This window comes from Lates calcarifer, linkage group LG15 (genome assembly GCF_001640805.2).
Source record: "Lates calcarifer isolate ASB-BC8 linkage group LG15, TLL_Latcal_v3, whole genome shotgun sequence".
In the NCBI taxonomy this organism is placed as follows: domain Eukaryota; kingdom Metazoa; phylum Chordata; class Actinopteri; family Centropomidae; genus Lates; species Lates calcarifer.
Genome location: NC_066847.1, coordinates 28,841,516 through 28,867,225, shown reverse-complemented (window position 1 = coordinate 28,867,225; position 25,710 = coordinate 28,841,516). Strand labels below are relative to the sequence as shown.

Below are 25,710 nucleotides of genomic sequence, written 5' to 3'. Positions count from 1 at the left end.
AGGCAGGAGTGCCTCTGCCGCCCCCTACACTATGGTTTATACTTTGTCCCACTACACTGGACTTGGCAGGAATCTGCCTACAGCCTCGTATTCCTGTTAGCTTTGTGAGAATGAAGTGGAAGCAAGTGGTGCTAACGTCTTTGCAAGAGATGTGTCTCAATTTAAGAAGAGATGCAAAATACGCTGCAGACTACTGTCACATAATGTGGTTATTGTCTGCTCATATTTAGTGTCTTATGATGTTATGTAATTATCATGAACTAGACTGGTTTTCATTTACTGTAAGCCTAATGAACCAACATCTTTGGAGTGAAACACACCCATATCATGATTCGTATGTCCCCACTGATCCCTGAGGCAAAACAGATCCCCTCACAACAAAGAAACAAAGACTTTAAAAAAAAAAAGATGAATTAAAAAAAAATCTAATAATTGTGTAGTTGACAAGGGGTGATCACTGTCTATAATCACATTGTACCACGATCCGTGTAGCAGGGTGCAGAATGAATAACAGTAAAGAGGTAAAGAAGGGAATATCTTTTCATGTTGAAGAAGTGGAGTATGAGCTGCAATCCATGTAGGTTTGAACTGTGAAAATACAGCAGAGAATTGCAATCGCTTCAAGGTCTTGAATTTGTATGATGTTCAGTGAGAGTTGCAAAGACTGCAAGCCTGCTGGCTACTTTTTCCAGCACATCTGAAGTAATTTCTTTGGAATCTGTTCTGGACTGTTTTCAGTAGGTTTTTTTGAAATGTTAAATCTCAATGACGTTTTGCTTCCTTACATATTGTTAACTCTTGTCCACCTCTGTTATACAGAAAGTCCAAGTGGAGCTTGAGGGCCTGAAGAAGGACCTTGATAAGGTATCTGTGAAGACAAAAGAAGTCTTGGCCTCCCCTCAGCCGTCTGCCTCAACTCCTGTGCTTCGATCAGAGCTTGACCTCACTGTGCAGAAGATGGATCATGCCTACATGCTCTCCACCTGTTATCTTGATAAGTGAGTCTCCAGCCACTTATACTTATATATATATCTATATCATACCCCTGTATTTATGTAATGTTTCTTGTCCCAGGCTGAAGACTGTGGAAATGGTCATCCGTAACACACAGGGTGCTGAGGGAGTTCTCAAGCAGTATGAGGACTGTCTGCGTGAGGTTCACACTGTGCCCAATGATGTCAAGGAAGTAGAGACTTACAGAACAAAACTGAAGGTAGACAGCACATGATTCCTTCACCAAGTCTCAGTTGTCAAAAATTTAAATTCCATTTGTGGGGAATTTATAAAGTGATTGTATATGAAAACATAAATACTCTTCCCTTTCATGATAATTCAGCCTAGTGTTCCCTGATGAATTTGACCATGCTTGCTCTCTGCTGACCGGCTTTTCATTTTGTTTAAAACTTGCAGAAAATGCGGGCTGAGGCTGAGGGTGAGCAGCCGGTGTTTGATTCCTTGGAGGAAGAGCTGAAGAAAGCCTCTGCTGTGAGTGACAAGATGTCTCGTGTGCACAGCGAGCGTGACGTTGAGCTGGACCACTACCGCCAGCTCCTGTCTAGTCTTCAGGACCGCTGGAAGGCCGTGTTCACGCAGATTGACCTTCGCCAGCGGGAGCTGGAGCAGCTTGGTCGCCAGCTAGGCTACTACCGCGATAGCTATGATTGGCTGATCCGCTGGATCGCCGACGCCAAGCAGAGGCAGGAGAAGATCCAGGCTGTGCCCATCACCGACAGCAAAACTCTGAAAGAGCAGCTTGCCCAAGAGAAGGTATATTGTGTTTGAGCTTTCTTTTTATTGTTTTTACATGAAACTAGTAAGTTTAACTCTTATTTGAACTCTTTTTCAAAACAGAAACTGCTGGAGGAGATTGAGAAGAACAAAGACAAAGTTGATGAGTGTCAAAAATATGCTAAAGCATATATTGATACTATCAAGGTGAGTAATAAATAACACAAGATTTCATTAATTATTGTAATCATTGCAATTTGGAGCATTTGGAAAAAAGTGTCTAGCAAACCTGATGTATGTTTTTTTTTTTTCATCAAATAGGACTATGAACTCCAGCTGGTGGCTTACAAAGCTCAGGTGGAGCCTCTTGCCTCTCCCTTGAAGAAAACCAAACTGGATTCTGCTTCTGACAACATTATTCAGGAGGTATGTTTCTTCAAAACCATATTGGTTAAAGTTTTTAAAAAATACTGGATATTTGGATAAAGGATAACATCACTGTTAATTGGTAAATCTGTACAAGTCATACTGCATGCATTAAACTGACAGTTAAACATTTCTAAGTGCTGTTTGTTTCTTCCTGCATCAGTATGTAACACTGAGGACCAGGTACAGCGAGCTGATGACTCTGACTAGTCAGTACATCAAGTTCATCACTGACACGCAGCGCCGCTTGGAAGACGAGGAGGTGCGTGACAACTGGCTGAGGATACCAAACAAACTAATTTCTAACATTAACCTAACCAACCAACCAAATAATCAACCAACCAACAAACGACTTTACTGGCCAATCACCAAAACGCATGCCTGCACGCACACACTTTTCTCTGTGTGTCAGACACGCACGCACACACTCACACACTTTATGTTAATGTACGGGTGACAAATAGTTCCTTTGCACTGGTTATGCATGAAACATTGGCATGCTGTAGCTGAACAAATATATAATGGAGCATATTTATATATTATATTGCTGACAGTAGTGATCATATGAAAACCTAAGATTTCCAAAACAATCATAAAAAAAAACTAAATAATTATTACAAACAAATATGATGCATGAGGTTTGACTGTGAACATTACATACATTGACGTAAATGCTCAAAAGTAGATTATTCAGTTTGAAGCCTCATGGAGATCATGACTCATGATGTCTAAAACTAGAATTAATAAATACAACAGAGTGTATGTTCATACATACAATAGCAACTCCATTTCCATTCATTGTGTGTATTGTGTCATTGTAGATTTAAAACAAGGGGTTCTTTCTTTCACTTCTTTTGATTTTCCTTCCTTCCTTTTCTTTCTTATCCCACTGGCCACTTTATGTTCCACGGTTAAAATAAAAGTTAGGTCTCTGTGGTTCAGCCTGGTTATCATGGTCTTCAGCTCTCCTTTTTTCTAAATTAACACAGGTTTACAGTTTTACTTTATATGCTAACCCTAATGTTTTGTTTGTTTCTTTGCTTCTCTTAACTGCTTGCCAGTGCTTTGCCATGATGAATGCTTAACTTGTTTGAGCATTAAAGAGGTAAATTATTCAGTGTTTCAGGTACCTACTGTACTCTCCATTCTCTCTGTCGCGCTAACATCTGTGTCTCTCTCAAACTGCATTTTGGCTTTCCATGGCATATATATTTTCTTGTTTTCACTGCAGCCTTTTATAGAATTACTGCAACTATCTCTATCTATGCTATTCCTAGTCACTAATGTCCTCATTTATAGTACATGCATAGTCTTAAACTTAGCTCAATTTACAGTGCTTCCTAAGCTTATTGTAGTCATAGGCTGGTTTCTTAACTTGCAGTGATTTCATCTGAACCTGTTATTCTTCACTCTCCCTTTCCTTTTCATTCCATTTTGTGGCAAATAGTGATTTAAAGAACCCCCAATGCATGGGATGAAATTAAAAACAGTCTAAGTGAATGGTGTGAATAATACTCTTAACATGTAGCATTGTCTTTACTTTAAAAGAATGAATTGTGTTTTTTCACACAGTCTATGTAAACAACATATGTAAACATAAAAAAGAGATTTCAAGAGAAGCTCACCATAAAGAGCTGCCTATTGAACTTGTTTACATCAAACATATATTTGAATATTGATTATAAGATAAATATGTGTGGGAAAATAAAAAAAATATTGCTGACAATATTGAAATACATATTTCAAAAAGCAATTTAGCATTAAAGTAAAATCGTAGACTGAAATTGGAGTAATTTGTCATACAGTTTTAGAATATTAGTGCTACAGCTACAGTTGCATGCCATATGATTTTCTTGCTGTGTTGTGAAGTGATATTTTGTTTCCATACATTAATTAATACATTGCCATCATCCATTTTTTTCCTCTGAATTTTCTTGTCATGAATTATTTTAATTGCATCGTGAATTTAACATCACTTTTATGATTGTGCATCTAATTTGCATCTAGTGATTGATCTTTGAGCTAATTTTTTAACATTAACATTGCCAGGGTAATACAGTACATTAAATTGCTCTTATTCCAGTGTGATTAGGCTGTGATTACCATAGTAATTACAATTTTAATCCACACTGCTTTGAGCTAGTTAATGTAAAGTGTTACCTTTAACCTGTCATGCTTGATTATAATCCTTTCTTTACCATTTGCTTCCACTAATGCAGAAAGCTGCAGAGAAACTCAAAGCGGAAGAGCAGAAAAAAATGGCCGAGATGCAGGCTGAGTTAGACAAACAGAAGCAGTTAGCTGAAGCTCACGCAAAGGCCATTGCTAAAGCTGAGAAAGAGGCTCAAGAGCTGAAGCTCAAAATGCAGGAAGAAGTAAGCAGGAGAGAAGTTGCTGCTGTAGATGCAGAAAAACAAAAACATAACATCCAGGCGGAACTGCATGAGCTCAAAAACATCTCAGAGCAGCAGATCAAGGACAAAAGTCAACAGGTGGATGAAGCTCTTCAAAGCAGAGCCAAGATTGAGGAGGAAATCCACCTCATCAGGATCCAGCTTGAGACAACTGTAAAACAAAAGTCAACTGCAGAATCTGAGCTCAAGCAGCTTCGTGATAGAGCAGCTGAGGCTGAGAAACTCAGAAAGGCTGCCCAAGAGGAAGCTGAGAAGCTCCGCAAACAAGTCAATGAGGAGACCCAGAAAAAGCGCATGGCAGAGGAGGAACTCAAACGCAAATCTGAGGCAGAGAAGGAAGCTGCAAAGCAAAAGCAAAAAGCCCTGGATGACCTTGACAACCTCAGGAGGCAGGCTGAGGAGGCTGAAAGGCAAGTGAAGCAAGCCGAGATTGAAAAGGAAAGACAAATCAAGGTTGCTCATGAGGCAGCCCAGAAGAGCGCAGCTGCTGAGCTCCAGAGCAAACACATCTCTTTTGTGGAAAAAACCTCAAAGTTAGAGGAATCACTCAAACAGGAGCATGGTGCTGTCCTTCAGCTGCAACAAGAAGCAGCACATCTCAAGAAACAGCAGGAAGATGCAGAAAATGCCAGGGAAGATGCAGAAAAAGAGCTTGAGAAATGGAGGCAGAAAGCTAATGAGGCCCTCCGTCTAAGACTTCAGGCTGAGGAAGAGGCTCACAAAAAGAGCCTTGCTCAAGAAGAAGCTGAGAAACAGAAGGAGGAGGCTGAGCGTGAGGCTAAAAAAAGAGCCAAAGCTGAAGAGTCAGCCCTGAAGCAAAAGGATATGGCAGAGAAAGAACTTGAGAGGCAGAGAAAGGTAGCTGAGAGCACAGCTCAGCAGAAACTCACTGCAGAACAGGAGCTGATTCGACTCAGGGCAGACTTTGACAACGCAGAACAGCAGAGATCCCTCCTTGAAGATGAACTTTATCGCCTAAAGAATGAAGTTGTCGCAGCTGAGCAACAAAGGAAACTGCTGGAGGATGAACTGGCCAAAGTTAGGAGCGAAATGGACATACTCATTCAGCTCAAGTCTAAAGCGGAAAAGGAGACCATGTCCAACACAGAGAAGAGTAAACAACTTCTTGAAGCTGAAGCCGCCAAGATGAGAGACCTGGCTGAAGAGGCAAGCAAGCTTAGAGCCATTGCAGAGGAGGCCAAACATCAGAGACAAGTTGCTGAGGAAGAGGCAGGTCGTCAGAGAGCAGAGGCTGAGAGGATTCTCAAAGAGAAGCTTGCTGCAATCAGTGAGGCTACTCGTTTAAAAACAGAGGCTGAAATTGCCCTGAAAGAAAAGGAGGCAGAAAATGAGAGACTCCGGCGGCAAGCTGAGGATGAAGCTTACCAGAGGAAAGCTCTTGAAGACCAGGCCAACCAGCACAAGCAAGAGATTGAAGAGAAGATTGTCCAACTCAAGAAATCATCTGACGCTGAAATGGAAAGGCAAAAGGCAATCGTGGATGACACGCTCAAACAGAGGCGGATTGTCGAAGAAGAAATCAGAATTCTTAAGCTCAACTTTGAAAAGGCTTCCTCAGGAAAACTTGATCTGGAGCTGGAACTGAACAAACTGAAAAACATTGCAGAGGAAACGCAACAAAGCAAGCTCAGAGCAGAGGAGGAAGCAGAGAAACTAAGGAAGCTTGCCCTTGAGGAGGAGAAGAGGAGAAGGGAAGCAGAGGAGAAGGTTAAGAAGATTGCAGCTGCAGAGGAAGAGGCAGCCAGACAACGCAAGACAGCCCAAGAAGAGCTGGATCGTCTGAAAAAGAAAGCAGAAGAAGCCAGAAAGCAGAAAGATGAGGCTGATGAAGAAGCTGAAAGACAGATTGTTGCAGCCCAGCAAGCAGCCCTGAAATGCAATGCAGCTGAGCAGCAAGTCCAAAGTGTCCTTGCTCAACAGAAGGAAGACAGCATCATGCAGAAGAAGCTTAAGGAAGAGTATGAGAAAGCCAAGAAGCTTGCCAAAGAGGCAGAGGCTGCTAAGGAGAAGGCAGAGAGAGAGGCAGCTCTCCTCCGTCAGCAAGCAGAGGATGCAGAACGACAAAAAGCAGCTGCTGAGCAAGAAGCTGCAAACCAAGCCAAAGCTCAGGAGGATGCTGAGAGGTTGAGGAAGGAGGCTGAATTTGAAGCTGCTAAACGAGCTCAAGCAGAGGCTGCAGCACTCAAGCAGAAGCAACAAGCTGATGCTGAAATGGCAAAACACAAAAAACTGGCAGAGCAAACATTAAAACAGAAGTTCCAAGTAGAGCAAGAACTCACAAAGGTTAAACTTAAGCTTGATGAAACTGATAAACAGAAATTTGTCCTGGATGAAGAGCTGCAGCGCTTGAAGGATGAGGTTGATGATGCTGTTAAACAAAGGGCCCAAGTGGAGGAAGAGCTGTTCAAAGTCAAGGTTCAGATGGAGGAACTACTCAAACTGAAAATCAGAATTGAGGAGGAAAATCAGCGCCTCATCAAGAAAGACAAAGATAACACACAAAAGTTTCTAGCAGAAGAGGCTGAAAACATGAAAAAGCTTGCAGAGGATGCTGCTAGACTTAGTGTAGAAGCCCAAGAGGCTGCACGCTTGAGACAGATTGCAGAAGATGACCTCAATCAGCAGCGAGCTCTTGCAGATAAAATGCTCAAAGAGAAAATGCAGGCCATACAAGAGGCATCTAGATTTAGAGCTGAGGCAGAGATGCTCCAAAGGCAGAAGGACTTGGCTCAGGAGCAGGCACAAAAGCTGCTGGAGGATAAACAACTTATGCAACAGCGTCTGGAGGAGGAAACAGAGGAGTACCAGAAATCACTTGAAGCAGAGAGGAAAAGACAATTGGAGATCATAGCTGAAGCTGAAAAACTCAAGCTTCAGGTCTCTCAGCTCAGTGAAGCCCAGGCCAAAGCTGAAGAGGAGGCTAAAAAATTCAAGAAACAAGCTGATACAATTGCTGCTCGTCTTCATGAGACTGAAATAGCCACCCAAGAAAAAATGACAGTAGTGGAAAAACTGGAAGTCGAGCGACTTAATACCAGCAAAGAGGCTGATGATTTACGCAAAGCTATCGCAGACCTAGAGAAGGAGAAGGCTAGACTGAAAAAGGAGGCTGAAGAACTTCAAAATAAGTCTAAAGAGGTATTGTGTCAAAAATGGCATAACAGAGCAGCTTATGTCATTGTTAATTCTATCTGAAAACTAACACACTTGTTTCCTAAATTTCCTCTGTCCCTTTCTCTGATTACATTAATCATGAAACCATATCTTTGATTTGATTTATGATTTTAGTTTTTTACAGTGCACTGTGCTCATGCAAATCACATCCTGAATGTCCCTGCATTTCCCGGAATGTTGTCCCATTTTAAGACATGCTTCATATTTCTTTCAGTTTCAAATCTCATTTGCAGCATAGCTACGAAATAAACACATATTACTTACATTACTTGAAATCAGGTTAAAGTGCATAAAAGTATGATATTCCATTTGCAATTTAGTCAAAAGTCATACAAAAGAAAAATACACCTTGTCTAAGAAAAAGTTTTGTTTTTGTTTTTTTTTTCTACCTACAATCCAAGTTCCTATTTCTTAAAATTCCCAGTATTCATTGTGAATACTGTACCTGGCACAACTGTGCCATCTATGTGAACATGCAAAAAAAAAAATGTACTGAGCTTGCCCACTCTCCCTCTGACATCACAATGACATGCACCATTATGGCACAAAAGGCATGCCCTTATGTCCTTTTATAATTACAATATACAGAGGAAGGAGTATTCCTTTAATGTTTCACTATATAAATAGGTTCCTTCCTAGGGTCTGTGTAAAGGAAGGACATTATGCCTTTTACACCATGCATTTATAAAATTTCCCCTGCTATTTAAAATAAAAAAAATGTATCAGGTATAGCTGTGCAGCTTACACTTGAAATAAGATTTTACACAAATAACACAAAAAAGAAGTGAGAAGAAAAAGTGAGAGCCACCAAAACAGCATTATGGCAAACAGCATTCAGCATAGTTGATAACAGAGTGTAGTTAATTTTATAGTATCCACAGTCACTGGAATATATTTCAATTTCACTGCCAGTTTACAAAATGGTTTGAGTGTGACTAGTGTGACCACTTGACAAGCAATAAATAGGAATTTATTATTTTGGACTTGCATTACCCAGTTTTGTAGATTATATGAGGTTGTACAGTCAACTCCAAGTGATAGCAGTATAGTACCATAGTACCATGGTCATTTTGATTTTACTTTTATAATTTTTTTTTTTTTTTTTTTTTTTTTTTTTTTTGCGTGAAGAGGTTTAAATGTGTGTATCATTACATATACATTACACACACAAGTCAAAAGTGATTATTAATTCCAGGAAGGTTACTGAAAACAGGCTATGTTTTTATCAAAATGAATGTCACAAAAAGGAATTAAATTTGTGCAATTATCTGTCCTGTAAAAACAGTCAATACTTTACACTTTACTAATTACAGCAATACAATGTTTTATCTTGAATCTTGCAAACAAGAATTCTAAAAGAGAGTACATTTATTTAAAAAAAATAAGGTAATAAATTAAATAAATAGCAAAAAAGCAGATATACAACTTAAGTCAGTGAATATTTTATCTCCGTGTGCATAAGCAGAGTGCATTGTGTAAATTGTGGTTGTTACAAATTAAACAATATAAATATGTAATAAATATCTAGAAGATATGTAATGAAATTAATATGTGCCTCAACCTGTTGTAACTTGTGTTTTTTCTTGTTATTTCTACCAGATTGCTGATGCACAGCAGAAACAAATAGAACATGAGAAGACAGTGCTCCAGCAGACATTCCTGACAGAAAAGGAAATGTTGCTCAAGAAAGAGAAGCTAATTGAAGATGAGAAAAAGAAGCTGGAAAACCAGTTTGAAGAAGAAGTCAAAAAGGCCAAGGCTCTCAAAGATGAACAGGAACGCCAGAAACAGCAGATGGAGGAGGAGAAGAAGAAACTGCAGGCTACCATGGATGCAGCCCTAAATAAGCAGAAAGAAGCTGAGAAAGAGATGCTTAACAAGCAAAAAGAAATGCAAGAGTTAGAAAAGAAGAGACTAGAGCAGGAAAGGATTCTTGCAGAAGAGAACCAGAAACTGCGCGAGAAGCTGCAGCAGCTTGAGGAAGCACAGAAAGACCAACACACCAGAGATATTGTAACAATGGTTGAGACAACAAGTACAGTTTACAATGGCCAAAGTGCTGGTGATGTAGTGGACAGTGTGGAGAAGAGACCAGATCCATTGTCTTTTGATGGCATCCGTGATAAGGTACCTGCAAGCAGACTTCATGACATCGGTCTTTTACCGAAGAAGGACTTTGATAAGCTGAAAAATGGCAAAACCACTGTGCAAGAGCTTGGTGAAACTGAAAATCTCAGAAGAATTCTTAAAGGAAAGAACTGCATTGCTGGTGTTTTGACACCATCTAATCAAAAAATGTCAATCTATCAAGCCTCAAAAGACAAGAAGATTACTCCAGGCACAGCTCTTATCCTTCTTGAAGCCCAGGCAGCCACAGGTTACATGTTAGACCCTATTAAGAATCAGAAACTTTCTGTTAATGAGGCTGTCAAGGAAGGCTTGATTGGCCCTGAACTGCACAACAAAATGCTTTCAGCCGAGAGGGCTGTTGTAGGCTACAAAGATCCATACACTGGTGGGAAGATCTCTGTCTTTGAAGCTATGAAGAAGGGTCTCATGGAGCATGATCACGCCATCAGAGTGCTTGAGGCTCAGCTTGCAACTGGTGGCATCGTCGACCCTATCAATAGTCACCGTGTACCCAATGAAACAGCCTACAAACAGGGACAATATGATGCAGAAATGAATAAGATTATGGAGAACCCATCAGATGACACAAAGGGATACTTTGACCCCAGCACTCAGGAACCTTTGACATATTCTGAACTAATGACGAGATGCACCACTGACCCTGACACAGGTCTGCTGCTCCTGCCAATCACAGATAAAGCTGCTCAGTGCTCAAGTATTTACACAGAGGAGGAGACCAAGGATGTGTTTAGCAAAACAACTGTGTCTGTGCCATTTGGAAGATTCAAGGGAAAGACTGTCACTATTTGGGAAATAATCAATTCTGAGTACTTCACTGAGGACCAGAAGAAGGATCTTCTCCGTCAATACAAGACAGGCAAAATCACAATTGAAAAAATCATTAAGATTGTGATTACTGTGGCAGAGGAGAAAGAGAAGAAGAAAGAAATTACCTTTGATGGTCTGAGAGCACCTGTCCCTGCCACTGAGCTCCTGGAATCCAAAATCATTGATAAAGACCTTTACAATAAATTACACAAGGGCAATAAGACAGTCAAAGAGGTGTCTGAAATGGAGCCTGTCCATAAAGCACTGAAGGGTACCAACTCGATTGCAGGTGTAGTTATTGACTCATCCAAGGAGACAATGTCCTTCTATCAAGCTATCAAGAAGGACATGATGAGGCCAGGTCATGCCTTGATTATGCTTGAAGCCCAAGCAGGAACAGGATATATGGTTGATCCTGTTAATAATCAGAAATACACTGTTGATGAAGCTGTCAAAGCAGGTGTTGTTGGTCCTGAGTTGCATGAAAAGCTCCTGTCTGCAGAGAGAGCTGTTACAGGTTATAAAGATCCCTACACTGGAAAGACTGTATCTCTGTTTCAGGCAATGAAAAAAGATCTCATACCAAAAGAACAAGGAATCAGACTGCTTGATGCTCAAATGACCACTGGTGGCATCATTGATCCAGTAAAGAGCCATCGCATTCCACATGATGTAGCCTGCAAGAGAGATTATTTTGATGATGAAATGAAACAGGTTCTGAGCAGCCCCACTGATGAAACTAAATGCTTCTTTGACCCAAACACAAAAGAAAATGTCACATACTCACAGCTTTTCGAGAGATGTGTCACTGATAAGAAAACTGGTCTCCAGCTTCTTCCTCTTTCTGACGAAGCAATTAATGCAAAGGAGGAGCTTACATACACTGAAGCCCAAACAAAAGAGGCTATGACTCAGGCAACTGTGGAGCTTGACTCTGGACCATTTAAGGGCAGGAAGATGACAATCTGGGAAATCATCAACTCTGAATATCTCACTGAGGAACACAGGCTAGACCTACTCAGACAGTTTAGGTCTGGAAAGATTACAATTGAAAAGATCATCAAGATTGTTATCACAATCATAGATGAGAAAGAGGCCAAGAATCGAGAGCAGTCCAGCTTTAAGGGACTCAGAGCCCCTGTCCCAGCAGGTTCTCTGTATGATTCCAAAATCATTGACAAACCAACCTATGAGCTCCTTCAGCAAGGCAAAACAACACCTAAACAAGTCAGTGAGAATCCCAATGTCAATAAATACCTCCAGGGATCTGATAGCATCGCTGGCATCTACCTGGAACCAACAAAAGAGAAAATAAGTATTTATCAGGCAATGAAGAAAAAGCTCCTTAGACACAACACAGGCCTTTCACTTCTGGAGGCCCAGGCTGCCACTGGGTTCATCGTAGATCCAGTGAGGAACCAGTGCTTGTCAGTAGATGAGGCAGTGAAGTCAGGCCTTGTTGGTCCAGAGCTACATGAGAAACTCCTCTCTGCAGAAAAAGCTGTCACTGGCTATAAAGATCCATTCACAGGCAACAAAATCTCCCTCTTTGAAGCAGTGCAAAAAGATCTTATCCTGAAAGAGCACGCCATGCCACTGTTAGAGGCACAGATGGTTAGTGGAGGAATTATTGATCCTGTAAACAGCCACCGTGTTCCAGAAGACACTGCATATCAGAAGAATATTTTTAGCAAAGAAATTGCTAAGACCCTGTCTGAACTATCTGATGATAACAAGGCTTTCTCAGACCCAGAAAGTGATGAGAAAGTAACCTACAGACAGCTTAAAAACAAATGTCAACGGGATCCAGAGACAGGCCTGTTCATCCTCCCACTCTCCAAACCTCAGTCTCCAACTGTGGTGGAGAAAACATACCTCTACACAGAGGAACAAACACAGAGTGACCTGACCAACACCCAGATTGACATTCCAATTGAGGGCCTTGCTGATAAACCAATGAACCTCTGGGATGTCATGAACTCAAATTTGCTTCCAGAAGCAGAGAGACAGAGGCTCATGGATGAATATCGCTCTGGTAAAATCACAAAAGAAAGGATGATCATCATTATTATTGAGATAATGGAGCAGAGAGAGATCATTAGAAATGACAGTCCACTGTCATATAAGACTATAAGGAGAAGAATAACTATTGAGGAGCTCTACAATGCCCGCATCATTGACTTGGAGACATACAATCTACTTAAACAGGGCAAGAGGAATATCCATGACATAATGGAGATGACCAGTGTGAAACAGTATCTCTATGGCACAGGCTGTGTTGCAGGGGTCACAACTGACTCAAGCTCCAAGTTAAGCATATACCAAGCAATGAAGAGAGGTTTTATTAAACCAGAAATAGCCCTCAGCTTCCTAGAGGCCCAAGCTGCTACAGGGTTCATTGTTGATCCAATAAAGAATGAGACACTCACTGTTGATGAAGCTGTTCGTAAGGGTGTTGTTGGCCCTGAGATCCATGATAAACTTCTGTCAGCTGAAAGAGCAGTCACAGGATACAAAGATCCATACAGTGGAAAAATCATATCTCTTTTCCAGGCCATGAAAAAGGATCTTGTTCCAGAGGATTATGCTCTGAAAATGTTAGAGGCACAAACTGCCACTGGTGGTATCATTGATCCTGAATTTCAGTTCCACCTGCCAGCAGACATCGCCATACAAAGAGGCTACATCAACAAGGAAACCAACGAGAGACTGACTGGTGATGTTAAAGGGTTCACTGACCCTGTCAGTGATGAGAAAGTATCATATGCACAGCTGCTCAAGAGATGCAAGTTAGATGGTGGATTGCGCCTCCTCTCCCTGGGCGACAAGAGGCTGACATTCAAGGGCCTGAGGAAACAGATCACAATGGAGGAGCTTATCAGCTCACAAATTATTGACCAGCAAACAGTCACTCAACTGAATGAAGGTCTCATTTCAGTGGAGGAGGTCAGTCAAACACTATCAAGGTACCTTGAGGGCACAAGCTGTATTGCTGGTGTGTTTTTGGAGTCCACAAAGGAACGTCTATCAATTTACCAGGCCATGAAGAAGAACATGATAAGGCCAGGCACTGCATTTGAGCTCCTTGAGGCACAGGCAGCCACAGGCTATGTCATTGATCCAATCAAAAACCTCAAACTGACTGTCAATGAAGCAGTGAGAATGGGAATTGTGGGTCCAGAATTCAAAGACAAGCTTCTCTCTGCTGAGCGTGCAGTGACAGGGTATAGAGATCCTTATTCAGGCAAGACAATTTCCCTGTTTCAGGCAATGAAAAAGGGGCTCATCCTCAAAGATCATGGTATCCGTCTCCTGGAAGCTCAGATTGCCACTGGTGGAATCATTGACCCAGAGGAAAGTCACCGTCTGCCAGTTGAGGTGGCCTACAAACGTGGCTTCTTTGATGAGGAAATGAATGAGATCCTGACAGATCCATCTGATGACACCAAAGGTTTCTTTGATCCCAACACTGAGGAAAACTTAACCTACCTCCAGCTCATGGAGAGGTGCATCACTGATCCTGACACCAACTTGGTGCTTTTGCTATTGAAAGAAAAGAAGCGGGAAAGGAAGACCTCCTCCAAATCCTCAGTTCGTAAACGCAGAGTTGTCATTGTAGACCCAGAGACAGGCAAAGAAATGACTGTGTACGAGGCCTACAGGAAGGGACTTATTGACCATCAAACCTACTTGGAGCTTGCTGAGCAAGAGTGTGAATGGGAAGAGATCACAATGACTTCTTCTGATGGTACTGTGAAATCCATCATCATTGACAGGAGATCAGGGAGACAGTATGATGTTGATGATGCTCTTGCACGTGGCCTCATTGACCAGAATGCTCTTGATACATACCGTGCTGGAAACCTGGCCATCACAGAATTTGCTGACATGCTTTCTGGAAACATGGGAGGCTTCCGTTCACGATCATCCTCCTTTGGTTCCACCACTGGTTCCACCTACTCCTCTTCCATGAGCCCCATACCCTCTATTAAACCACCTGCAGTCATATGGAATGACCCAACTGAGGAGACTGGCCCCATAGCTGGAATATTGGACATAGATACACTGGAGAAAGTGTCTGTCACTGAGGCTATGCACCGAAACCTGGTAGACAATATCACAGGCCAAAGACTGTTGGAGGCCCAGGCATGCACAGGAGGAATAATTGACCCCACAACAGGAGAGAGATTGTCAGTCACTGATGCTACAGAAAAAGGTCTTGTGGATAAAATCATGGTTGATCGTCTCAACCTGGCTCAAAAAGCATTCAATGGATTTGAAGACCCCAGAACTAAAGTGAAGATGTCTGCCTCCCAGGCCCTAAAGAAAGGCTGGTTATATTATGAAGCTGGACAGCGTTTCCTTGAGGTCCAATATCTGACTGGTGGACTTATTGAGCCTGATGTTGAGGGCAGAGTGTCCATTGATGAATCCATCAGAAAGGGCACAATTGATGCCCGCACTGCCCAGAAACTGAGAGATGTCAGTGCTTATTCTAAATACCTAACATGTCCAAAAACCAAACTGAAAATATCCTTCAAAGATGCCATGGACAGAAGTATGGTTGAAGAAGGATCTAGCCTAAGGCTTCTGGAGGCCTCCTCACAATCCAGCAAAGGCCTCTACAGTCCCTACAATGTCAGTGGCTCTGGATCTGCTTACGGTTCCCGAACTGGCTCGAGGACCGGATCCCGTTCAGGCTCGAGGAGGGGCAGCTTTGATGCAGGCTCAGGCTTCAGCATGAACTTCTCTTCCTCCTCCTACACATCCTCTTCAACTGGCTACAGCCGCAGATTCTAATTAGCTAGTTTTCTTTCTAACAACTTGTTACTAAGAACCAACAATACTAATGCACTTTATAGTTGCATTTCTCACAGGAAAAAATAGTTACATTAACAAAGAAAATATAATTTATTTATTCTGCCCTGCATGTGGTCATTATTGGCTATTGATTTTTTCATATATAGCAGATGTCTAAACCTGTGCCTCAAATGGAGACATAACCAAGCATTGCTAGATATATACAATAGTAATTTGCTTACATAATGATTACAAATTCAGTTTATATTTTTCAAAGCATGAAATTTCATCAGTTTTTTAAGTGACTTCATAGTTTTCATTTTACACGTTAAAAAGTTGTATACTTGTGCTTTCTGAAACTAATATATAATGTATGTATGTCAAACAAAAATATTTTTTCCAGTATTCCTTGTTTTCTTTGAAAGTCAAGAATATTTGTCTATTTTTTATCTTTTTTGCAACAGTACTATGTAATGAGATACTGTATGTCAACATAGTTCTAATGTTTTTAACAGATTCTAAAATACATAGATGCCTTCAAATTTCTGAATGTTTGTATAGAGTATGGACAGATTTTTTGTTTGTATGTTAAATGTTATATATATACCCAGTAAAAAAATTACCCTTGTTAGACACTACAAAATGAGACACTACAAGAATATAACACAACAGAGAGGTGCCAGAATTAAAATTATGCAGACTGTTCTAAAACCAGTTTCACATATGTCATTACTATGTACTCATTTACATTCAGTGGACTTTGCTTTCTTTGAGTTCATTACATCATTGTTTTACACACTGCAAGTTTTGGATTCTTCATATTCACCATCAATCAAGTGTTCCTGATAAATCCCAAGACGATGTCAGACTTGATCCTGGTCTCCCATACAGACCTGCCTCCTGTTATTTTGGTTCTTGTAAGTTGAAATTAGTTTTTTTGTTTTTTATTTTCTTATGTTTGTTTTGTTGTCAATTTTCTTTATTTGATTTTGACATACCTAGATTATGTAATTTCTTTATTCCATTTTTCCCTATCCAACAATACCACGGTAGTACCAATGCCAGTGAACTATTTCAATTCAAAAATGACAATTATTGCTAACTGACTTGCTTATCCTCTTGTTTTTGACAGCTGCCTCAGTCCCATAGAATCCTACATCTGAGCACAGATACCCAGTTGGATGGAGCATACGATCCTCACAACTTGGATGGGTTTCTGAGTCCATATCATCCTCGTGCAGTAACACAGGTACAGTGTATAAGTCTTTTAGAAAATATAGTGTCATTTTCATTTCATTTGCAAAAGTTTGTAATCCAGACTTCTTTTACAGTTTTCATTCAATCTGTTTTTTTCTTGCTGCATTGTTTGGTTTATTTTGATTTTAATTCATAGCTATTTTCTTTTGTTTGTAGATCTGCCATTGAGTATATCCATTATTTCCATTGCACATCACATTTGAAGAAAACTGAGGCTGAATCAACCTGACACCATCTTGGAATGCCATTCTAGGAACACCCTTCATTTATGACCTATTTTCATATATGTATTACTTGAATGATCATAGTGATATTTATATTGTCAAATCCTATTTTTTAAGAGAACACTCCCAAAGTACGCACATTTCTGTGTAATACATTCTTTCATTTAAACTGGGATTAACTGTAGCAACACAACAGTACATATTCATTTCACTAGTCTTAAGTCCACTGAGTATATTTTTGTGTTATCTCTGATTGTAAATTCAGTTCAGCCAAAGCACTATTGAGAGAAATTTGAGAATTGACATATTTGATACAGCACCACATTGCATGAATGTATGTTTTATATCGAATTAACTCTTTTCAGATAACATTCTACCACAGATCTCCTTTGCAAACTGAAAAACAGCTTTAAGCTTTATTTTGCTATAGCTATTTTTCCACAGAAAGAGCTTGTTTTCTGCATCTCTCAAGTGTTATACCTCTGTAAATCCTTTTACTTTGTTTTCATTATGTTTTTGATATATTATGAATTTGCCATGCATGTTTTACTAACTTTACAAAGGAAATTTTGGGGAAAAATGTTAATGTAAAATAAAGACAAGTGCAGATGTAACTGCTAATTTTAATATTAGCAATATATAAAATCACAAACTAACTGGTTGGTTTTGCTTATGGGGCAGATTTTGCTTTGAATGATATAGTGATTGGAATCATTGTATGTTCTGAACATAACACTATATTGTAAATAAATACACTCTGAAGAGGCCCTCTTGTCTTCCATATATTGATAACCATGCATTTGCAGATATTTCTAGTCATAAACTTTTTTTTTGGTCAGTGTTGTGGTTACGTTGGATCAACCACGACACACTAGAAAATCAAATAAGGCACTTCACATAATGCCAGTAAGGACCAGAAATCTTATTATGTTTACCTTCTTTTCACTGCACTGATAGGAGAGTTTATTTTATGAAAGTGGCTGTAAGAGGAGAACAATTTCAATAATATTGTGTGCAGGGTTTCTGTTAAAGTGTTAACTGAACTTTGTAGCTTGCCTGTGATATGAATCTTCGCTCTGGAAAAAAGTAGTTGACCACATGAGGGCAGCATTAGACTGCCCTACACTCATCCCTTGAGAAGGCAAGTGAATCAGTTGAAACAGCCTCTTGGTCTAACGCCTGTTCTCCAGTTGGTCATATTATGAATCTATTGAGGTCTATGTTTACTGTTAAGATTAGGTATTTCTAATGAGGGTCTGACGGGGTTTTTGAAGGTTGGTCACCATTCAATTTACAATTCAAAATGACACATTGAGTTTTTTTCACACTGATGTGGTCTGATTGGGGTGTAAAACACACAAATAGCATTTAGATAATCAGTACAATATGCTAGTGTAAATTGGACAATATTGGTACATCACCCAGTCTTCACACCCAGTCTCTTCATATGACATAGATACTGTACATATTTTTGCTCTCTGTGCCAAAATTAGCCACTGGGTTTGATGGAGGAGCCTGCCAACAGAATCAACGGGGTATTCACCTCCCAGGATTCTTCACTCAGCTCCCTTGACTACTCAGACCTGACTCTTTCCCTCCCAGCTCTCCTCACATCAGAAGCTTCAGGCAGGGAGGTAAGAACAGAAAGAACAGTGTAAAAACACCCACATCATTATATGAGCTGAATTATTGAATGAACAGCATCAGCTCAAGCAGCTCCAAATGCTAGAACAGTAACAGAGGAAAGCCCAAAAACTGGTGCAAGGATCATTTTGTATAATTTTTTTTCTAATGGTTTCTTGCAGGATAAAGAAAGTGCTTTGTTTGGATCACCAACACCTACATCACAAGATCAGAGATATGGGTATGCCAATGTATAATACTGTCATTCCTTCTACTTGATATTACCACAAGTAATAGTTAACTTGGGTCCTTGACACAGAGACAACAGACAAATTATAACACTTACACAAATTAGATACTTATATACTACCTTTTAGAAATGCTGACTGGTGTTTCAGATTTACTTTGTATCCAGTACAAGTGCTAATGGTTCATCATATATACAGTGTACTGTACGTGCACTTATGAAAAAAGTACATATTGTTATCCAAAGGAATGAATCCTGCATGATAGAACATGGCCACCAACAGCCAGATTAAACAAAACATGCAGTCTGTGATAACAGTTGGTCAATTGTATCAGCTTTGTAGACCGGTGCGTCTGCATTTGTTAACAACACAATGACAGAGCTGTGAATTGTGAAGAGAGCACACAGTGTAAAACATCTCAATGAAACATACTGATACAAAAAAAAACTAAGGTTCCAGCCCAGCAGATAGAGAGCAGATGCCTCTCTAATGAGATATCTGGCTAACATTTTCAGCTAAGGAGCCCTGGTCATATTATCCTTTGATAAGAATAATACTTGAAGGCTTTGTTTTAGCTCGTTCTGATAAAGTAAATGTGCTGTTGTGTCTGTTTGCTAAATGTTCTACTTCCTGTTACTGCAGTAAGGGATCATTCAAATGTCACCTTACTGAAATGAAAATAACATTTAAGTCTAGCTGCTGTCCACAAATACCAGCATACAATATATTGCCACACTGTGAGCGTGGTCCAAAATTAACCCTCAGATGTTTGTAGTAGTAACCCCAAAGTCATCTCACAAAAATATATATGATGGTGGGTTGTGTATTATCATTGGTGTGACCGGTGCTCCTGAAAAGACATAGTAAAGCAATGACTGTGGGAGTGTGGGAGTTCACACACAAAGAGATAACAGCACCCACATGTGCAGAGAAAGCATAATTTCATCAGACAGATAATAAATATAGTCATATTCTAGTAAAAACATCATAGTGGCCACAAAAATAATAAAAATAAAATAATAACGCATTTGATTGCTGACATATTTTTCAAGATTTGGTGGTATAATCCTTTTATGTAATTAATTTCCATGATTTATAATTTAACTGTAAAATATGATAAAGATAGCTATTGACTTTGTCTTGTTCTTCCCTGTTTCAGGATGGATGCGGAGGACTTGAGCCAGTGGCAGAGTGAGTTCAGGAGTCAAATCAGAGCACTGAGACAGTGGCTGAAGAGCATGGAGATGAGGTTGCCTCCTCTGGACCCCAGGGTCAGTTGAGTCTGCAGTCTGCAGTTCAGTCTGCTGTTACCTCTCTACCTCTGTCTCTTTCTCTGTTTCATCATATCCCATGTTCTCTCATCTAAGGGGTATAATAGAGTCTGTGTGCAAGCCAGTCTACATGAAAAAATCCATCTGTGATGTTTCTGGTCTTAACTACAGTAGTTCTCAAGGCTACAAAGATACTTGTGGGGCCTTATGTTCTCATCACACTAGGAAAAGTACAACAATACTGTATAAATATCCTTTAACAAGAAAGAGTCTACAGCTTAACTGGAAGCTCTGTGTATTTGTAGGCACAGCAATGCTTTGAGGTAACATCAGCATGCTCACAATGCCAAACCAGTAAAAACTGTCACTTGAAAAGAATATCTAAGAATATGTTGGAAAGAGAGCAAAGAAAAGCAGGAAAGAAGAGGAAAATGAGTCACACAAATCACTAAATGAACACTTGAGTTAACTGAGCATTATGAAAAAAAAAAGCAAAGGGATTGTGAGTCCAACATACTCAGACAGATACCAAGGTGGTCCCCCTCCACTCCTGCAGGGAGACCTCTTAAGGCCACAGGGGGACAGAGGGGCTGGGGAATCAGGCTCTATTGTGCCTGGCCTGGACAGCCAGGCTAGCGAAGTGCTTGGCACTGGAGGCCCTCTGTACACATGAGCGAACACACTGAAAAGACATTAGACTCAGATGGTAGGAAGAGGCAAAGGGGACAGGAAAAAAAGAAAAGCAGGATGTCTGTGCTAAGAGCACTGGATGTGACTGTTGAGGCATTTATTGAACACAACTGTAGATTTTGTCATACAACCATTTATACCAATATTTATGCAAAGATTTGTCTGACCTGAAGCCAATAATTGTGTCACTGGTTGAGTTTAAAAAAAAAAAAAATCTCTGGCCAACTGTGGGCGGACAGCTTGCAACAACTTTTGCTGAATAGTGAGCAAATTGACTTAGTACTTTCAGTAACACCACAATATACATGGAAAGTTTGTTAAAATTAGCAAACATTAGCCAGTCTAAACTACTGATTATATTACACCAAGTAAGGCTGTGTATTAAATTGTGTAAGGGTGTGTTTTATTGCCTACAAATTAAACTTTTCAAACTTTCAAAAGTTATAGTGTAACCTCAAATGACAAGTTTGAATGGCAAAGAAAGAACTTTAATCAAAATAGTGAAAAATGTTAATATATTGGCAGGTCAGCAGGATTGCTACCAAGCTAACCTTAGCACTATCGATGCTGAAATCAGCTAACTTTCAGTCTAACTGGCTATAAAACCTGTTGTGCTTAAGGTCCTCTCATCAGCTCTAATTCAACCAGTCAGATTACATATATTTCCAAAGCAGCTCTATATATGTAAAAATGTTTGCATCACAACAAATCTAATTGTGCAAGTTGAATATTGTTCATTCCTCCTATGGAACAAACAGTAACATGTATTAGTCATGTATTACCCTGTGGAGTTTTCTGCTTTAACAATTAAAGAATTAAGCTTTTTAATATGGAACACTCTCATTGCAGTTAATCCACTGAGCAGCACTAACTGAAAGCCACTAGCGCAAAACATTAACATGAGCAGCTCTGTATTGAAGCAAGATTGTGAGGTAATAATTTATTTGAATATCTTTAGTGAAGGGTGACTGCACCTTCGCCAATGAGCTATGAATCAGTTACACAAAAGGATGAATAGTGTTTGATGTTTTTACTGTTATAGTAAAAATAGTTATATGGTCCATTAAAATGAATGTCTTCCATTGTCCTGACTGAATGTTTGAGCCATTAATTGACTGAAAGGACCAAGAGACAAAATACGATCTGTGTTTGAACCCACATGACCTTTGAAGAAACTGCTGATTATCATCTCAGGAAGGAAGAAGGGAGTTTTTACAAAAACATTTTTCAACAAGAGATGTTCTTAGTTAAAAATTCTTTTTCCATGTTTTGTTTGTGTTTGAAAGAATTTTCTGTTTCCCTGGGGACTGACGTGTAAGATGCACAGGCATGTCTTGTCACGTCACGTCATGAAAGCTTGAACGCTTTGGAGAGCTTTAGTCTGACCCCCAGCGAGAGTGTGTGAAATAAGGGAGTGTCTTTTTATCTCTACCATGCCTTTATCATACTGCATCCGACCACAGACCTTTGTCATGGTAATGCTGTTAGTCTGCTGCACTGCTGGTTCCAGTCTGGGCCTGAGGGACTCGTTAGTTAGCAGCATGAACGAGGACATCCCTGAGCAGCCCCCCATATACAGACCCCTCTATAATACACAGGAGAGAGACACACACCTGCTCCTTAACACAAGGCATGCACTGGCACATCTTAAACTGTTTTTCCTATGAACACCAGGTTACATGAACCTCAAATTGGAGGTTGTCTAGCTTGAATATAATACGCATTTAAAATATAAATACCATGTATTTTGTGAATAGAGTTTTTTTCTATAAATTTCTATTTAATTTGATGTCACAGAATTGACAGTTTAAAGGATAGCTGTATTATTAGAAATGGAAACAGATTTCCATCCAGGTACATATCACTATCGTATTGGCCAAAGCTACATGGGATAAATGTGTGATAGCTGAAAAAATATGCTAAACTATTAGATTGAGAAACTGTCTAGAATAAACTTTAAAACATCAGCATTGGAATCGGGATGAGGAGAGGCAATTGCTCATACCTTGTTATACCTAGTTCATGGCATTTATGAGGACTCCAGTGACAATAATTTGTAAACTTACTCACAAGTGTTTATAACCTGTAATTTAAATGAATTCAACTGATACATAATGCAATATAATAATAGTAAGAACACCCTGGTCTACTGTCCAGGACAAAGGTATTTGTACAAGATAATAGGGGAGATACTTCCACTTCTAGAAATGAATAATATTTATTTGTCATCAAAACACTTCCAATTCAATGAGCCAGCTGCACAGTTCTAACACATAAACACACTACATGCTGCATTTGAGAGTGTGTAAAAATGAGTGTGTTTGTGCATACATATTGAAAAAGATTGCTACAAGTGAAAAGTAAATGGCTGAAATGTACAGCTTCTGCCACACAAGTGTTAGTTATACAAATGCAAACTGAAAAAAGACACCGACCCTAAATGTTGGTAATTCCAGGATTTCTATGTCTTGTATAAAAAAAAAATAACATAATACAATTTTTGGTATTGTAATAGTTTTGTTAAATAATATCCAGTTAATAAGTCATGTGAAATCAACACATTTAGGACATCATGGTTGGTATTGATGAAGGGGTACTTGAGCTCATCTGATAGGACTATGGGGGAACAACTGGGATAATGTTTCAGTCAGTCTTAATCATGATGAGATACAGTACTGATGAAGATGAAATCCTTTGACATGTGAGTAATGGAGGAATAAGGATGTTTCAATAACAATCTTAGCTTCTTTTTACACTGTGTCAGAACATTTTGTCATTGACAGGTCAAAACTGCATCTCTTCACTTTGACAGTCAGCCTAAGGTCAAAAGTTCTTCTGTTGACACCCCCCTCCCCTGCTGATGACATTCTTCTGGATAAAGGCTCTCTGTGTTTTAAATGTCTCTGGTTTCCCTGGGCTTGTGGCAGATGCTGCATCCCAAATAAGCCTTGTACACACAATTTACAAACAGGCCTGACTGGGCCCAGGCAGAGGGGTGAGGGATCACAGCCTTTTATCCTCTCCTCTCTGTCTTTGACAGTCAGCAAACAGCACCTCTGCTGTATGATGCTGTCATATGCTTTAGAGAAAAAAAAAAAAGGGGGGGGGGGGGTGTTTTCTGTGCTGCAAATCACCTACAAGATAAATGAATATAGACGGTGGTAAAGTAAACTTGTTTATTCTGACTCGAGTTGGGATTAAATCTCCTACCCAGTTGATTGTTTGTTCCTTGTTTGGCAGGTCAAATTGATTTTCATCTTATAGTACTTTAGGTAATCTCTCCCAAAAGAAATGTTTTGATCCACACACTTTATCAGGGTTAATGGCAATGCAGGGCCTCTTCCTTTATCACCCATGCTTTCCTGTACTCAATGGAAAAAGTGGGCTTATGGCTGTAAATCCGTTGCAGTTGAATCAAAAGCGTAGCTGATGATATGGTTGAACTCCTCTGTCCCAAAGTAGCTAAATCCTCCTCTCACCCATAACTGTGATTTCCAGTTTCCAGGCAGCCCAGCAGGGCCTGGGCAACCCAACAGGGAATCCCATCATCCTTTCATCCACTTTTCTTGGAAGCAACCTCTTTTGGTGATAAATGACAGTGTGCGCACTGAATGGTGCTTCTGGTCTGACCCTTAAAAGGGACCCCCTCTTTTTTTCATTTCTCATGAAGAGGGCTAATTACCATGTTCTGTAGAGGAGCCATTGAGGTCTTATTTAATTTGAAGGCTGCAGAGAGGTTGAGATGGAGGAGGAGGGGAAAAACAAGCCCGTAAAATTAATCTTCTTTTTTTCTCAGGTCCTTTAGCACATGGGATCTGTGATCAAATTTAGGCTCACATTAGGCAGTAATTTGGAATCATATTAATTTGGAAACTCACTTTATTGCTTCCCCAAATCTGTGTCAACTTGATTATTGTGTGAGTTTTGGAAGGATAATGAAAGCTGCTGAGGGAACGACGAGCTGACCTCACCAGCTACAAATCTTACCACCAGTAGCAGCTTATTGCATCACTGCATAACTCAGCGTGCCAGTTACTCTTCAACTACATCAGCTCTTGTCTTTTTAAGAGCTGTGTGCAGGCTCTATGTGCACCTACTGTGAAATGGAGAGGAGAGGGTTTGGCAAAATCATTTAATTAGTACAGGGGGGACTGGAGGATGCTGAAAGCTGGGATCAGGTGTCATGGTTCTACAACAATGTCTTCCTGGCAAAGTGGTGCCTCATCGCTGCCAGTTTCTTTCAGATAAAGAATAGGGGGACGGGGTATGTGGGCCTTACTTGCTCATTAAACAGCTAAAGACATTAGCTCTCTGAGTGACCCTACCAAAACAGCTATCTGTGTGGTTGTGAATCTTTTACAGCTAAATTGTCAGCCAAAGGTGTTAATTATGTATGATTCCCTGTTTCCTGGGTTGTGAGATGTATACACAGGATATAGTTCATGGGGAATTCTTGCATCAGCACTGGAGAACTCAGGGGTTAAATAACTTGACCCTACAGGGGTCACTCTATTCAATTTACTAACCCTCTCACTGGCCACAGTGAAAGGCATTTTCAGTTTTCTTTTTTCACCACCTTTGTTTTTTATCCTTGTTTGCATAAATTTAGGCCGGAGATGAGTGGGGGTTCAGAAACAGGGCAGTAATGTAGGGGATGAGGACAGCTTTGAAAAGGCCTAAGGTCTAAGGCAGCTTCAAAGCAGATTTAACAGCCTATTTTATTTATTTATTTTTTTTTTTTTGCCACTACTTTAGGGCTCATTCATAGAGAGGTTTCTCAATTGAAAACAGTACAATAACATGATAACACATTGTATTTGACTAATACTGTTTAGGAAGGATTTAGATTTTTATGCAAATATAGGGTCATGTTGTC

General features: G+C 39.9%; 2 protein-coding genes across 52 annotated transcripts in view; both read left to right on the top strand.

Annotated features, from left to right (window-relative positions):
- The window catches only part of plecb (plectin b), a 165,884-nt gene extending 148,115 nt beyond the window's left edge, over nucleotides 1-17,769 (top strand). For 49 of the 50 annotated variants that reach the window (XM_051075819.1, XM_051075818.1, XM_051075828.1 and 46 more), the window contains 10 exons: nucleotides 820-998; nucleotides 1,075-1,213; nucleotides 1,411-1,767; nucleotides 1,852-1,935; nucleotides 2,050-2,154; nucleotides 2,318-2,416; nucleotides 4,374-7,727; nucleotides 9,363-16,438; nucleotides 16,654-16,770; nucleotides 16,935-17,769. In XM_051075819.1, coding sequence (XP_050931776.1) covers nucleotides 820-998; nucleotides 1,075-1,213; nucleotides 1,411-1,767; nucleotides 1,852-1,935; nucleotides 2,050-2,154; nucleotides 2,318-2,416; nucleotides 4,374-7,727; nucleotides 9,363-15,521 — 10,476 coding nt within the window. In that variant the 3' untranslated portion in view covers nucleotides 15,522-16,438; nucleotides 16,654-16,770; nucleotides 16,935-17,769. The remainder of the gene's footprint in view (nucleotides 1-819; nucleotides 999-1,074; nucleotides 1,214-1,410; nucleotides 1,768-1,851; nucleotides 1,936-2,049; nucleotides 2,155-2,317; nucleotides 2,417-4,373; nucleotides 7,728-9,362; nucleotides 16,439-16,653; nucleotides 16,771-16,934) is intronic. The other variant, XM_051075788.1, reaches the window with a different exon arrangement.
- A 619-nt stretch (nucleotides 17,770-18,388) lies between these two features.
- macf1b (microtubule actin crosslinking factor 1b) overlaps nucleotides 18,389-25,710 on the top strand; it is a 29,541-nt gene continuing 22,219 nt past the window's right edge. The window contains exons 1-3 of one of the 2 annotated variants that reach the window (XM_018683333.2): nucleotides 18,389-18,636; nucleotides 18,808-18,866; nucleotides 20,033-20,144. In XM_018683333.2, coding sequence (XP_018538849.1) covers nucleotides 18,508-18,636; nucleotides 18,808-18,866; nucleotides 20,033-20,144 — 300 coding nt within the window. In that variant the 5' untranslated portion in view covers nucleotides 18,389-18,507. Of the gene's footprint in view, nucleotides 18,637-18,807; nucleotides 18,867-20,032; nucleotides 20,145-25,710 lie in introns of those variants that run through there. The other variant, XM_018683325.2, reaches the window with a different exon arrangement.